General features: G+C 51.9%; 1 protein-coding gene across 4 annotated transcripts in view; it reads left to right on the forward strand.

Moving 5' to 3' along the window:
* Positions 1-10635, forward strand: part of SAFB (scaffold attachment factor B) — a 34571-nt gene extending 23936 nt beyond the window's left edge. For 2 of the 4 annotated variants that reach the window (XM_088792309.1, XM_088792307.1), the window contains 10 exons: positions 63-202; positions 380-468; positions 2115-2221; positions 4740-5030; positions 6317-6454; positions 6674-6716; positions 9191-9309; positions 9553-9659; positions 10000-10066; positions 10327-10635. In XM_088792309.1, the coding sequence (XP_088648435.1) occupies positions 63-202; positions 380-468; positions 2115-2221; positions 4740-5030; positions 6317-6454; positions 6674-6716; positions 9191-9309; positions 9553-9659; positions 10000-10066; positions 10327-10456 (1231 nt within the window). In that variant the 3' untranslated portion in view covers positions 10457-10635. The remainder of the gene's footprint in view (positions 1-62; positions 203-379; positions 469-2114; positions 2222-4739; positions 5031-6316; positions 6455-6673; positions 6717-9190; positions 9310-9552; positions 9660-9999; positions 10067-10326) is intronic. The other 2 variants (XM_019710761.3, XM_088792308.1) reach the window with 1 other exon arrangement.
* Positions 10636-14212: the final 3577 nt, after the last annotated feature.

The following is a 14212-nucleotide window of genomic DNA, read 5'->3' on the forward strand; positions in this document are numbered from 1 at the left end:
CTGGTTTGTTTTCCTAAATATCTGATCTAACACACTTCTGTGTCCTGGGGTTTCATTGATAGATCTGCAAACCTTAAGAGGGAAGACAAAGGTGACAGAAAAGATGATGCTAAAAAGGGTGAAGACGGAAGTGGAGAAAAAAGTAAAGATCAAGACGATCAGAAACCCGGCCCCTCAGAGCGCTCTCGCACCACAAAGTCAGGTAGCTGCGCGATTGCCACGCAGGATCTCACTCTGTGCTCTGCTCCTGGCTGGTGTGATTAGTTAGTTTGCTGTGATCAGTTGGCAACACAAGCTAGATTTATTTTCCATGGAGTTGAGTATTGTTTTCTCATTTGAGTGTTTCTTGTTTCTTACACGTACTCCTTTCTCCCTGCAGGTAGTCGAGGAACCGAGCGGACTGTGGTGATGGATAAATCTAAAGGTGTGCCTGTTATTAGTGTCAAAACATCAGGATCCAAAGAGAGAGTGAGTCCCGATTTTCTAATGAGGGCATTTAGCAGTGTTTCCTTTGCTGTTTCGTCCGTTTGTATTTCTAAGTGTGCTTTAGGGAATTCTTGAGCTTAATTTGAGAAAGGTTGTCTACATTTTCAAAATGTAGATATCTTGAACTTAAAAAAATTGAAAAGTTTAAAAGCTTTTCTTTATATTTTGTTCTGATTGATGAGAATTGTTGCCTTTTTTATTTTCTAAAGATATTTTTTAAATTCAAATATGGGAGCAGTTGACTTTTTCCCTGAGTCAGTATTTACCAGTCCATTTTCATTGCCCTGAAAATTTCAGCAGCGCTCCATTGTGTGCTCCTAAACCCACGCGTGATGCGGCAGCCTTTCCACCTGCCTCTAAGCCCAGTCTCCACCTTGGCTCGGTCCCATACCTTCTTCTCACAGATGCTCCACAGAACACGGAAACCACGAAGTACCTGTCCTAGGTTCTTACCTCTTCACTCTGCCTGCTGTTGGGGCCGTGGCAGTGTTGATGTTCCTACGTTCAACTTTTGATGACAGCCTTACAACTCTGATAGATGTGGGTCTGGGACCCCCCAAGACCACCCACGTTCAGTGATTTACTAGAGGGACCAGCGGGGCTCAGCCTATAGTTGTTTTTGCGGCTGAGCTTGGCTACATTGATGCATTGAGGATACACAGCAGGTCATGGGGGGAAGACACAGGCAGAGTCTGAGGGAACCCTTTGTGGCCTCCTGGCATGCAGGCTCACACAGCAGTGAAATGCAGCAACACACAGGTGATGATGTCTGTGCCCAAGGAAGCCCAGTATAGCCTCAGCCAGGGTTTTCATTGAGGGCTGGTTACTTAGGCACCCGCTGCCTGGCAAGTACCAGAATTGCTGACTTCCAGAAAGAAAGCAGGTGTTCAGCATAAACCGTAGTCTATGTAGTCTGGCCACAGTGAACCTCCATGGCCAGTTAGTGTCGGCTGGGGATACTCTGAGCACCAGGTTCCAAGATGCCAGCCTCAGGCCCGCCGTGTTGACCCCGTGCCACACGGACAACAAACCATGTAAGCCATTGAATTGTGTGCATCAGTTGTACCAGCGTTTCCATTATGGAAGTCTGCGTGTGTTTGTGTCAGTGTTTTAATATGTTCTAGCCATTTAAAATTAGTTTATAAAAAATATGGGGAAATGGCAAAATGAAAGCATGGGTTCCAGGGCTAAAATGGGTAGATCCCATAAAAAGAAGGCAATTGTCATAAATAAGGAATCCTCGGACATACCAGAAATGGCCTTAGTTGGGCATTCACTGCATATTTAATTATTAAGGAAAAGGACAGGATTAAGCAATTTACTTTGGATGCAAAAGCAAAATATGAAAAATACTTTTTTTGATGTTATGAAAAATTTGGTGGGAGATATACTCATTTTCCATTTTGACCCCACTTAGGATTTTAGCATTAAATGGTGATGAAGGTCTGTGACTTGGAATTATGATAAGCCAGACGTGAAGTTGCTTAGGAGAAAACACATTGCCTAATTGTTTCATTAAGTGTTAATCTTCCTGTCGGATCTTCATGTTGGATGCTTGGACCTGGACATAGCTGATTCTTCCTGTTGTCATCTCGTTCTTAATTTCTTTATGTTCCTTGGTGAACCAGGTTTCCAAGAGCCAGGATCGCAAATCGGCCAGCAGAGAGAAGCGGTCCGTTGTGTCCTTTGATAAAGTCAAAGAGCCTCGGAAGTCAAGAGACTCAGAGTCCCGTAGGTGAGTCGGGGTCCAGGAACGGCTGGTTGGGTTGTTGCCCTGGACTTCTTCTAACCGTGTCCTAATAGAGTGTTTTCAGTGTCCCCTGTGGCTAGAGAACTGCTTTCAACCCGTTGGCCCCCTTGGCTCTGACTTTCATCCTACGGCTTTTCCACATGCACATAGGCCCATCTCTTCCTGAAGATCACAGAAGGTAACAGCGGCATGAGGGGGAATGCCTTCCTGGTGCATTCGTGCTAGTTAGCAAAACACCAGTCTGCTCCAGAAGCTGTGAAAAAGAAAAAACAGTGGGGCAGACCCATTGAGCAAGCTGAGAGGTCCTCATTCTTAAATAAGCCAAGAAAAAATTCTCTCTTTAATTTTTAAAAACTAAACAAATGGTATTGATCAGGTTGAGTAACAGTTAATCTTTCCTATCAAGAAACAATTTTTCAAGTATAGTTTTAAAAATAGCTATTAGTAAAAAGTCTAGCAAAGTAAGATTGAGGAAAGGGGGTAAGGGTGCCGCTTTTTTGGTGCCCTATACAGAACTTTCTTCCTAAAAGGGAAAGTCATTGGGCAAAGGAAAGTTTAATTTTCGTGAAGTAATTGGCAAATAAATCAGCAGAACTGACCCATGTGCATGTGGGAATTGACCATGTAAAAGCGACATTTCTCACTAGTGACGAGAGGATGGACTCTCCCCAACATGGCTTTTGGTCATTTGGCTACTTCCTTGGGCAGTCCTTTGGGTCTCCATCTCACATCATTGACAAATAGCAAACTGATGACTAACCAAAACCTAAAATTGTCCGTATGTGAAAGTAAATATATGAATTTGAGCTTTGAATGGCTTGAAAAGTCATAAAAAAATAAATTAAAACAAAACTTAACCTCTCTACAATGAAAGACTGTAGAGAAAGCCAAAAGATGTGCGACAGGTAGGCATAAAGGTGATTTGAAATAAACGTAATAAGGAAAGAAGTAACCTGATAGGAAGATGGACAGAAGATGATACAAGGGGATGAGGGGAATGCAGAAGAAAACAGCAGTGAGACCAATTTTTCATCCACCAGTTTGAATTGATCCACCATTTGAATTAGAGTATGGAAGACTGTTTGTAGTGGTGCGAGCGTACATGGGCATGGCATCCTGGGGCGACATTCCACCTAGCACGCACTCCTGCATGCTAGTGTCCCAGACCAAGAAGTGGCGCCTCTCCACACCTGCCCTGCAGGAACCTGTGCACAAGAAAATGGCATGGGGGTGGGTACCGGCCCGGTGACTCAGGTTGTTGGAGCACTGTGCTCCTAACGCCGAGGTCGCTGGTTCAATTCCCACATGGGCCAGTGAGCTGCGCCCTCTACAGCTAAGATTGTGAACAACAGCTCTCCCTGGAGCTGGGCTGCTGTGAGCTGCCCTGGGCTACTGTGTGCCGCCATGAGCAGCCAGTGGCCAGTGTGAGCTGCTATGTGCTGTCATGAGTGGCCGGCAGCCATCGTGAGTGGCCAGCAGCCGGCAAGAGCTCCCGTGAGCTGACCAACAACCGACTGCCTCAGCTGGGGGGAGCGCAAGGCTCATAACACCAACATGGGCCAGGGAGCTGTGTCCTACACAACTAGACTGAGAAACAGCAGCTTGAACCGGAGTGGGGGGGGGGGCGGAAGAAAGGGGCGGGAAATGGCACAGGTGTCCCTCTGTGAGATCGGGAACAGCCAGGAGGTCTGCCTCTGGGTGCTGGTTTTGTAAACTTGCCTTCTCCATGGGCTCCATCCCAAAAGCGTGCCATAGATCTGTAGAGCTGGGGATGTGGAAGGGACCAGGACATGTCACGTGAACCAAGGACGCTGCTGTTTTTGTCCAAAATGCAGACCAAAAGGGCAAGATTATACATTTCTGCTGATACAAATATGTGTGTGTAAATGCACAGCAAAGGATGAAAAGGAGACAAGCTGGTGGCTGTCTCTGCCACATACATAGTAGAAGGAAGTGCCTGAGCCTGGCAGGGGGCCTGCGTGGCCTTGTGGGCACCCAACCACTCAGCTGTCACAGGCCTTCGCTTCTCATTCAAGCTTAGAAACAGCATCAAGAGATTACAATTCTAGTGCACTATCCCCGGGTCATGGTGACTAATTGAAGCTCATGATTTAGAGAGCAGAGGTTCTACTTCAGTGACTGAAAAATACATTGCTTTTTATTTTTACCAGGCTGTATTGTATGGAATTAGATGTCGAACTCGAGAAAGGTCTGAGTTCATGTTATTGCTGACCACACACACCCCTCCTTTGTTGTGTTACCTGGCTGGTCTAGGACTAAGCTGGAAGCAGAGCCGGTGCTGGCATTCCTGGGCTCTTGCAGCTGCTTCGGAGGCACTGGGCCCCACCCTCGTTCTTCCCGCTAGAGCCACAGCCCTGCAGGTCGGGCCACAGCCCTGGAATCTGCATTTCTGCAGTGCACCCTGGCTAGTCTGCGCTGCCATGGGGAGCCATTGTGGCCTGTGGGTCCATCCCTGCAGCTGCTGCTCTGTGCCCGCCCGCAGGTTGCGTGAGCGCAGTGAGCGGGAGCAGCGCATGCAGGCACTGTGGGAGCAGGAGGAGCGGGAGCAGCTGGAGTTCGCCCGCGAGAGGCTGGCCTTCCATCGTCACCGCCTGGAGCGTGAGCGCATGGAGCGCGAGCGGCTGGAGCGCGAGCGCATGCGTGTGGAGCACGAGCGCAGGAAGGAGCAGGAGCGCATCCATCGTGAGCGGGAGGAGCTGCGGCGCCAGCAGGAGCTGCGCTACGAGCAGGAGCGGCGGCCCGCTGTGCGGAGGCCCTACAACGTGGATGGCCGGTAAGCCCAGCTGCTCCTAGCTGCTGCCCCGTACGTGGCCCATGGCATTTAGAACTGTTGTCCCCAAAATCATGTTCACATGAGATTCTTACTTAAAAGGAAACACTAGTACTTGCTGCAGCCCAATTCAATGTCTTGTACTTTGTCAGGGAACCTTTGATGGTCTGAGGTCGATGGGGAAATGGTTGGATAAAGTTGTGCTGACGAAGTCGTTAGGTTCCTGTCTCAGCACAGTCCCCCTGGCGACGGAATTCAGACACCCAGAGCAGCACGTCACACACAAGTGCTGGGCAGGCAGCCACACCAAAGGCACTTCCTTCTGGGCCTCTTCCAGGCTTTGTTATACAGTAATTTGTTTTTGCTTATTCCAATAATAAGATTAATTCTAATTCCCCAGATATCTTGATGTGACGTGTGAATACTAAAGTTTTAGCTAACTACCAGTGAAAACGAGGCCGAAACTTGAACTCTGCTGTCAGGAGCCTGGGTGATAATCCCAGCAACGATCCTGTCACTGTTTTGGGGTGCACTGCAATTTGGGGAGACTTGTTTTTATTTTCTTTCTACTGCATGGGCTAAAGAGGTCCTTTTGTAACACACAATGTAACTTCTGTAAGGAGCCTTTAAGCTGTGTTAGGACTTTTTGTGCCTTTGTGCAAAATACTGATGCTAGGAGTTTGTTCTGGTCATAAATGTTTTGAATTAGTACATTTCAAGTGCTTCTAAAAGTCTTCCCCACTGGGTGTCTGCTGGGTCAAGTCAGTATTTGGGTAGAAGTGACGGAAGTGCACTGCAGAGCTCAGGTAACACCTCTTGCTTGCTGTCCTGATGGATGGGGGCCGACCCTCGCAGTGGCCATCCTGCAGAAGCGTACGTGCGCCTGTCCGCTCCACTGATCACCTCTTCTTAGGAGGGCATGTTGGACAAACTAGAACAGTCAGATCCCACATCACTGCTCCCGCCTCTGTCAGCTCGTGCAGCAGAGAATACTCTGGTGATAAAGTTAATTCTCGTTCTCTGAAGTGCTGGGGCTGCTGACAGTCTGGACGCAGTTCACCAGCTCCCACAAGGTGATCTCTTTGGAGGAGGACAGTGCACTGAGCCCTTTTTTATTTTCAGCTTTATTGAGGTATAACTGAAAAATAGGAATTGTTTCTTTTTAAGGTATACAACTTGATATTTTGATGTATTGTATACATTGTGAAATAACCACAATCAAGCTAATTAACGTATCCATAATCTCACGTAATTCCCACGCACTTGCCTTTTCTTGCTTCCCCTTCCAGGCGAGATGACGCCTATTGGCCAGAAGCCAAGCGGGCTGCCCTTGACGAGCGCTACCATTCTGACTTCAACCGCCAGGACCGCTTCCACGACTTTGACCACAGGGACCGGGGCCGCTACCCCAACCACTCGGTCGACAGGTCAGCCAGGCCCCCATGACCCTGCCTGCTCAATGCAGGTTGTCTTTGTCATGGGTCATTCTTAGTGACAAAGTGGGGTTGTCCCTTCTAGGCTCTGTAAGCCCATTCGAGCCATCAGTGTGTGGGGAGCACCAGGTTCAACTTGGGAGATGTTTTCCATTTAGGGGTCTAACCAACCTAGGCTTCCTCTCATGGTTTTCTTTCAATTGCCTTTTTCAGGAGAGAAGGTTCCAGGTCAATGATGGGAGAAAGAGAAGGACAGGTAAGTTAGAAGCTAGGATTGTAGCCACAGTTTTCCCATAGTTTCTCTTCCTGTCTTCTACCTTCCTTCCTCCTCCTCCCATTTGCGTTAGAGGAAGAATGAGTAAAGAAGTGCAGCCCTGCAGTGTTCGTGGGATGGCAGTTTGAATGATTGGTGCTTGGTCTTGGCTGGAAATCCAAACAGGTTTTCTGAAGCCTTTTCTGACCTTGACCCTGAAGTTCTACACGCTTTAGTAACTAAATGCACTGGTTGTAAAGGGCTACAGAGCCTTGGGTGAGTCTGACGGACTCTGTTGTGACCCACACAGCTGATTAGATGCCATGCTTCCATGTTGTGAAGTCCAAGTGCATCTGTGGTCGCTGGTCAGCCTGCCCCACGAGCCTTGGACAATAACTCTGTCTCTGGTCCACACTCGTACTCTGTAGGATTAACACGGTAGAAGATAAGCTCAGTTTTCTCCTTCTTTCCTGTCTTACATGTGAATTGAGAACTTCCCCCAAGGAGCCTCAACTCCTGAGTGGATTTATGTGGAAAATCCAGGGATTGAGGGAAGGTTGAGTCGGAGCGTCGTTGGGCAGAATTGCTGCCCTGTGAGTCGGTCCTTTCCCTGCCTCCAGCGTAGACATCTCAGTCCCGGCCTCCCCCTCAGTGCCTAAGCACGTGGCTGGGTGTGGCTCGGCTCCTTGGCTACATCGGGCTGTCTTCTGCCACCTCAGGAGTAATTCTGAGACACTCAACATGAGTCCTTCTTCTCTGTGTCTAGCGGTAAATCTTACATGCAGCTAATCTACACCTAGCCTTCTGGCTTTTCTCTGGTGGGGAAGTTGAGCTCCATGGTGAACTGTCCAGGCTCCGGAATCAGAACCAGGGTCACATCCTGGTACCACTTCTGCCCTGCCTGTTCCTTTAGCTGGAAATGGGGGACTCACTGTACTGCAAAGGGGGTGGGGGACTAAATGAGACGACATCCATGTCTGCAGGAGGTGTTCACACGCTCCCTCTTCACTGCTGTCTGTTCTGCACGTGGTTATCAGACGGTGCTCTCCTGAAACTGAAAGCGTTTTTTGTTGTTTTTTTCCCCACATGCACAGTCGTAAATAAGACCCCAATGCTGCACCAATCAGCAGATGGTGACGTGACACAGAAGGGAACACAGCACGGACGTTCAGGGCCATGTTGAGCTGTTAACATGGGCTGGTTGGTTGGACAGAAGAATGTTGGTTAAGCTTTAAAATACCAGGGAGAGATTGAAATAGGCTTTAGTAAAGACCCAGGTCTCACTAAGTTCCCTCTTCTTTGTATTAAATGCACCTCTTCCCCATAGTGTGTCTTTAGATAGAAGTATATTGAAAAAAAGTCTTTCTTAAATGTTTGTCTTTGTCCGAAATTACATGAAGCATGAGCTGTAATGCTGTAGTGCTATTATTTTCGTAAGTCCCATGTGAGCAGCTTTTCTTCCATTTGGCAGCACTGACTTACGTGGGCACTTAAGCCTGTAATTTTGCCCCTTGAAGAAACAATGCTCTGTTTTGTTCATCTTGTAAAATTGACCCCGTTTTCTTCTCGTTGAGGGGAGGTGGTGCACATTTGAGGATAAGAGGCAAGGGGGAGGTAGGTGGTGTTGAGGGCTGCGTCAAGGGCATGCCCACCCTGGCCTTGGAATGGGAGATAAGCCTGGCCGCAGACAGTGACAGGTGGCTGGAGCAAGCACCTAAGGGGCTTCATGACCAGGGCTCCCTTTTAGTTCCTTCTCACTTTGAATGTGGTCATGGGGTAAAAGCTCCCAAGGTCACTGGTTGGGTCTCTGGAACAGCGAACCTTGGAGCTCCTTAAAAGTCAGCCTTAGCCGTTCTTTGAGCAGGCAGGGACGGGTCTTGGGGGGAAGGCAAAGGAGTGTTGGCCTGTTCTGGAGTGTGAGGCTCCCTGCGTCGTCCCTCCTTTACATCGCATGTGGGTTGGGGTGACACACTCCTGGGGCCCGTGCCAGCCCAGCACTTAATATTGGTGGTACAGAGTTGAGACTGGGACTAGCCAAGGGGCAGCTGCCCCAGCTCCATCCGACTCGTGGTGTCCTGCGTCCCCAGCACAGCAGCAGGGGCACAATGCCAGGCCCAGAAATGAGTTGTGTTAAAGGATCCTTCATGGCCCTTCTGCTTTGGTGCTTCTGTGGGAGTGTTGATTATATTGTGAGTTTGGCATGGAGCAGTCGCTGGGTCCCAGCACCCCTCAGTGCTTGATTTCTCTGTCTTCTGATTAGCATTAGTCTCAGCCCCAAGTCTCCTCCTCCTTTCCTCGACTCCATTGAGCACGATTTTCTCGCCAGACCATGAGCAGACTTCAGGATGCAGCTATGTCATGCGAGCCAAGGTGTCCTGTGTGGCCAAAACACCGCCTGCCAGCGCTCACTGTTACCTTGGGAAGCAGGGATGGTACTAAAGCCTTCTTACCATTCTGGCTTTCTCTTTAACACCCAGCATTACCCGGAACGCCACGGAGGACCAGAGCGCCACGGGCGGGACTCCCGTGACGGGTGGGGCGGATATGGCTCCGACAAGAGGATGAGCGAGGGCCGGGGGCTGCCTCCTCCACCCAGGTTTGTGTCCCACACCCCTGTGCTGTGCAGGCCTCACACAGCTGACAGCCTGAGGACCCCGGTCTTGGGGATGAGATGAGTGCAGGCCACCTTGGAACTCTTCCAGCAGCAGGGGACCAGAGCCAGTCCCTTTTCATGCAGCCTCCACTGCCTGAAGGGGTGGGGGCGGTGAGCACAGCCTGCTGTGGCTGCTCTGAGGAGCGGAGATGGGGGCAATCCAAATCAGAGACGTCTTTTTCCAAGGGGCAGACGTGACTGGGCGGACCATGGTCGGAGAATAGAGGACGACCGTGCGTGGCAGGGCGCTGCTGATGGAGGCATGATAGGCAGGGACCACAAGAGGTGGCAGGGTAAGTAAGGGCTGGGGTGGGGTCTGTCTTTGTGGTGAAGCATCTGGACAGTGCGAGCTGCCCCTGCCCTTCGCCAGTTACTGTTGGTCTCCCTGTTCCCTGAGGGCAGGAGCAGCTTTCTCTCCCTCCAAGGCCTTGCTCAGGGCCTAGCACAGGAGGAGCCCCTTCCTGCCTGGATGGAGGGCCTGGCGCTTGCTGCGGGTGTTGCTAACTCCTCCCGCCATGCCTTGTTCGAGGATGCGGGTGTGCTCACACCCCCTGGGTGGCTCATGAAAGGTGTCCTCTGAAACTACATCCTGTGCTGGGAGGCACTGTGTAAAAAGTGTCTCTTGTTTTCTAGGTGGTGAAAGAAGCATGTCTGGTCACTCGGGGCCAGGTCACATGATGAACCGGGGAGGGATGTCCGGGTAAGGCAGTCCTGTCGGTGTGTCTGTGCCGTCTCTGCATGTTGGCTTGCTGTGGGGAAGGTGTAGAAACAGTTAAGTTTCCTCAACTCACACTGCCTCCTGGTGTGTGCTCTGTCACCTGTCATCACTCCTAGAATGGTGCGGGTCTGTCCCCTGTGCTGCTGCTTGACAGGGAAGAGTCCTGAAGAGCACGTGTCCCACTGAAGGGGCCCCTGGGAGGGGTTGGGCTCTGAGGACATGAGCATCTGCATTTGTTCCAGGCGAGGCAGCTTTGCCCCAGGAGGGGCCTCTCGGGGCCACGTGATCCCGCATGGCGGAATGCAAGGCGGATTTGGGGGCCAGAACCGGGGGAGCAGGCCCAACGACGCCCGCTTCACTCGCCGCTACTAAGTGCTTGGAGTCCTGTTATGTCACGTGGCAACCAGACTATTCTGTTAGGAGTTATCTTAAACTGTGTACAATAATTTTTTTTTTTATCTGCTGCCATATTGTAGCTCAATACAATGTGAATTTTTTTTTGTTGTTGTTTGTTTTTTGTAATAAATGTGTTTCTGTTCACATACCCTTTATTTACAGCGGCATCTCTTTATTTCCACCTCTTTAAATAAAACGAAATCATACTTGGTGTTGCTGAGCTGCAGCTTTTCCTCCAGGAAAGGAGGGCTGAAAGGGCAGCTTGACGGGACTGCTGGGGTTCCAGAAACTTTCCTGTGAGCCCAGGCCGACCTGGAGCTCGGAGGATTGCTGGGTCCTGAGGCGTGGCTATCTTGTGTCCCCCACCCTCCCCATGATGTCTCAGTCATCATGTCTCTCGCCCCCACTCTGCCTCCATGTCCAGCAATCTCATAGCCCTGCTGAACAGGCTGTGTGTGTGTGGTCAAGGGTATGTAACATGAAATTGACTTTTAACCATTTTTACACACAGTTCAGTGGCATTAAATTCACATGGTCCTACCGCCATCCTCACCATTCATCTCCAAAACTTCCTTAGCTTTCCAAACTGAAACTCATTAAACACTACCTCCTGCCAGCCCGACACCCACCGTTCTACTTTGTCTCTATGGGTCTGACTCCTAGGGACCTCACATGAATAGAACTGCACCCTAGTGGGATGAGAACAGGTAATAGCAAACGAGCTGAGGGGAGGAGAAAAGCTATTGGACACCAGGAAATGAGCTCTGTGCGGGGAGGGCTGAGGGGCCTGAGTGTGGAAGGTGAGTTGCCAGGACATGGGGGGGCAGCGGGGGGATCTTATCACTGGACAGGGTGGCGCAGGTGTGTTCAGGGACCAAGCACCACGTGAATCCAGGGGTACGTGTGCAGCCTGGCGGTTCTCCCAGCGTCAGCCTCATGGAGACAGCCCAGCCCCTCCCCTCGGCGCACTGCGGCTGGGTCTCCCTTCTGCCAGAGACTGACCACCTGATCCGTGACAACCCAAGCAAGGACCCCCGTGAGGACACAGCTGGAGTCGAGGCCAAGTTCTGCCTCTACATCCTTCCTCAGTTCCTTCAGTTCTATATGCCTCCATTGCTCACCTGTAAAATGGGATTCCTGGGTTGCTCCCATTGTGGGCCTGTGTACCCCTCTCCTCCCAAGCTACAAAGATCCTAATTCTCTTAAGGCCACAGAGCAGCTCCCAAGTTCTAGTCCACCAGGATCCCCGTTGAACCACAAAGCCATTCCTGGGGAAACACATGGCTGTTGTCTTCTTCGATGTGTCAGCTTGTCCTTGCAGATTTAATAAAAGCTGGCTCAGTCCTCAGCCACCTAGGGAAAGAGTAGGTCGCCGTGGCTTCAAGGTGAACAGCACAAAGGGGGATCCAACCTTCGCCCAGCACATGGCTCAGAGCAGAGCACGAGCTGCAGTTTGCTCGCGGGGGTGGGGGGGTGGGGGGGTGACAAGGACATCCTGAGCCCAGCACTCCAGCCAGTGTCTTGGGGGATCCTTCTGGCTCATATGTCCCCTGGTCACCTCTGCTTTGGCTGAACTCACCATCCCTCACCATCTTAGCATGGTCCCATCCCTGCACTGTCCTCCCTCCACCAGGGTAGTTAGGGACATTGAGATGGGAGAGGATCCTGGGTTGTCCAGGTGGGTACAATATCATCCTAAGGGTCCTTATAAGGGAACTAGGGAGGCAGGGGAGCCGCAGGCGTGAGAGGAAGCCTGTCCTGCTGACTGTGAAGATGGAGAGGGCCCCTGGACCAGGGAACGCAGCAGCCACTGGAAGCTGGCAAAGGCCAGGAAATGGATTCCCCCTGGAGCCTCCAAGAGCCAGGCCTGCCCACACCTGCGTTTCAGACCCCTGAGACCCACGTCAGACTGTCTGACCTCCACCACCTTTGTTGTTTTAAACCTCCAAGTCTGTGGTCCTTTGGTGCAGCAGCCCAAGGCAGTGGTTCTCAACTGGGGTTATTCTGTCCCCAGAGACCATCTGGCAGCACCTGGAGACATTTACGGCTATCATGATAGGGGCTGGGGGGGGGTCCTACTGGCACTGGGGGGGTGGAGGCAGGGAGGCTGCTCCACACCTACAGTGCCCAGGACGGACCCCCAAAGATTTATCTGGCCCCAAATGCCAGTGATGCCGAGGGGGGAACCCTGCCCCATGGTGGTGAGCACCGGGATGGGGCACCCACAGGGTGCTGAGGGTGCGAAGGGACACTTGGCTCAGCCTGAGGGTACTAAGGGGTCGGGGAATTGGCGTCTACGCTGTGGGCAGGAGTCAGCCAGGAGGAAAGATGGCCTGGTGAGGGGGCCCATGAGTTGTGGGCCGAGGCTGGTGGTGTAAACCAGCTGTGCTTTAGGAGCTGAGGGCCACCCAACGTGTCTGGGAGGGACCAAGGGCAGTAAGAGGGCCTTTCTGAGGAATCTGGGCTCCCAGGGAGGGCGGTGAGGAGCCACAGGTTTCCCAGCAGGGCTATGACATGATCAGACTTGGACTTTGGGAAACAGATTGGCAGGGATTGGCCCTGGAGGTGGTTTTGGCACTGGCAAAGGTACACGTGGAGAGGAACTGGGCTCTGACTGGACGAGGGGACAGAGGGGTCAAGAGTGGTACCCTGGTTGTGGGAGAGCAACCGTGGGGAATGGGGGACCAGCGGCTGACCCCTGGCCCAGCCTGTGGGCAGTGACTGAATCACGGGACTGGAGAGACCAGGGCTTGGGTTCGGTTTCAGGGGAGCCCCCGCCCCCATGCCCCAACACACATACACACACACACTCACCAGGCCAAGCTCATGGAGCTGCAAGATGCAGCCTCCTGGATGGAGGTGAGGGTGCAGGCAGCCCCTCGTTGACCTGTGAAGGCTGGTTTCCTTTCCTGTGGGCTTTGCTGGGCCCATACTGGGCCATTAACAATTGTTCAAGAGCATGGTGGGTGGCCTTGGTGGTTCTCTTCCCCCTCCATAAGATAGGAGGGGCGCGAGGACACAAGGATTCCAGTGGAACACCTGGCACAGCCAGAGTACAAACCCCTCCTGAATGTGAAGGCCCGGAACTGGGTCCACCGGGCCAAGACGAGTGGAAATCCTGCGTCCTGGGGCGGGTTTAAGGCTAAACACCCGAGTTCCCGGTGGACAGAGGGGGCTTTGAACCTGGCAGGACAAGTGTCTCCATTTGTAAAATGGGCCCACAGGAATGCTGGAAGGGCTTGGTGGATGGAAAGTCAGGCTGGGTGGGTCCAGGGTGAGCCCCTGAACCTGGGACACACACCTGGCTCCCCAGATGGCCGGCACCAGCTACCTCTCAGGCAGCACAAAGGATCAGGGATGCACCCTGGCCTTGCCCATCCTGCTCTCACCTTTAACCTGCTCACACCCCAGTCGAGGCCCAGCAAGGATGGGGCGTGGGAGCACAGGAAGCCAGGCAACCTCCAGGTGACACACTGGCCATGGGAGACCCACTCTGAAGACCATGGACACAAGTCACTGTGGCTCTCCCTCCCTGTCATCCGGCGGACGAATGACATCCCTCTGGTCTCTGCTTTCCTCATGTGTAGCACCTGAGCACCTGCTATACCTTACAGGATCAAAGGCCTATCCCCTAAACTGAGGGACACACCCCAGAACTCTTGGGAACAGGATCCTATGCTGGCTCGGGGCACCACAACCAGAATGTGCTCCCTGTGCCCAGGGCACTATCCC

Source organism: Rhinolophus sinicus, chromosome 15 (genome assembly GCF_057876585.1).
Source record: "Rhinolophus sinicus isolate RSI-liver-muscle chromosome 15, RSI-T2T, whole genome shotgun sequence".
In the NCBI taxonomy this organism is placed as follows: domain Eukaryota; kingdom Metazoa; phylum Chordata; class Mammalia; order Chiroptera; family Rhinolophidae; genus Rhinolophus; species Rhinolophus sinicus.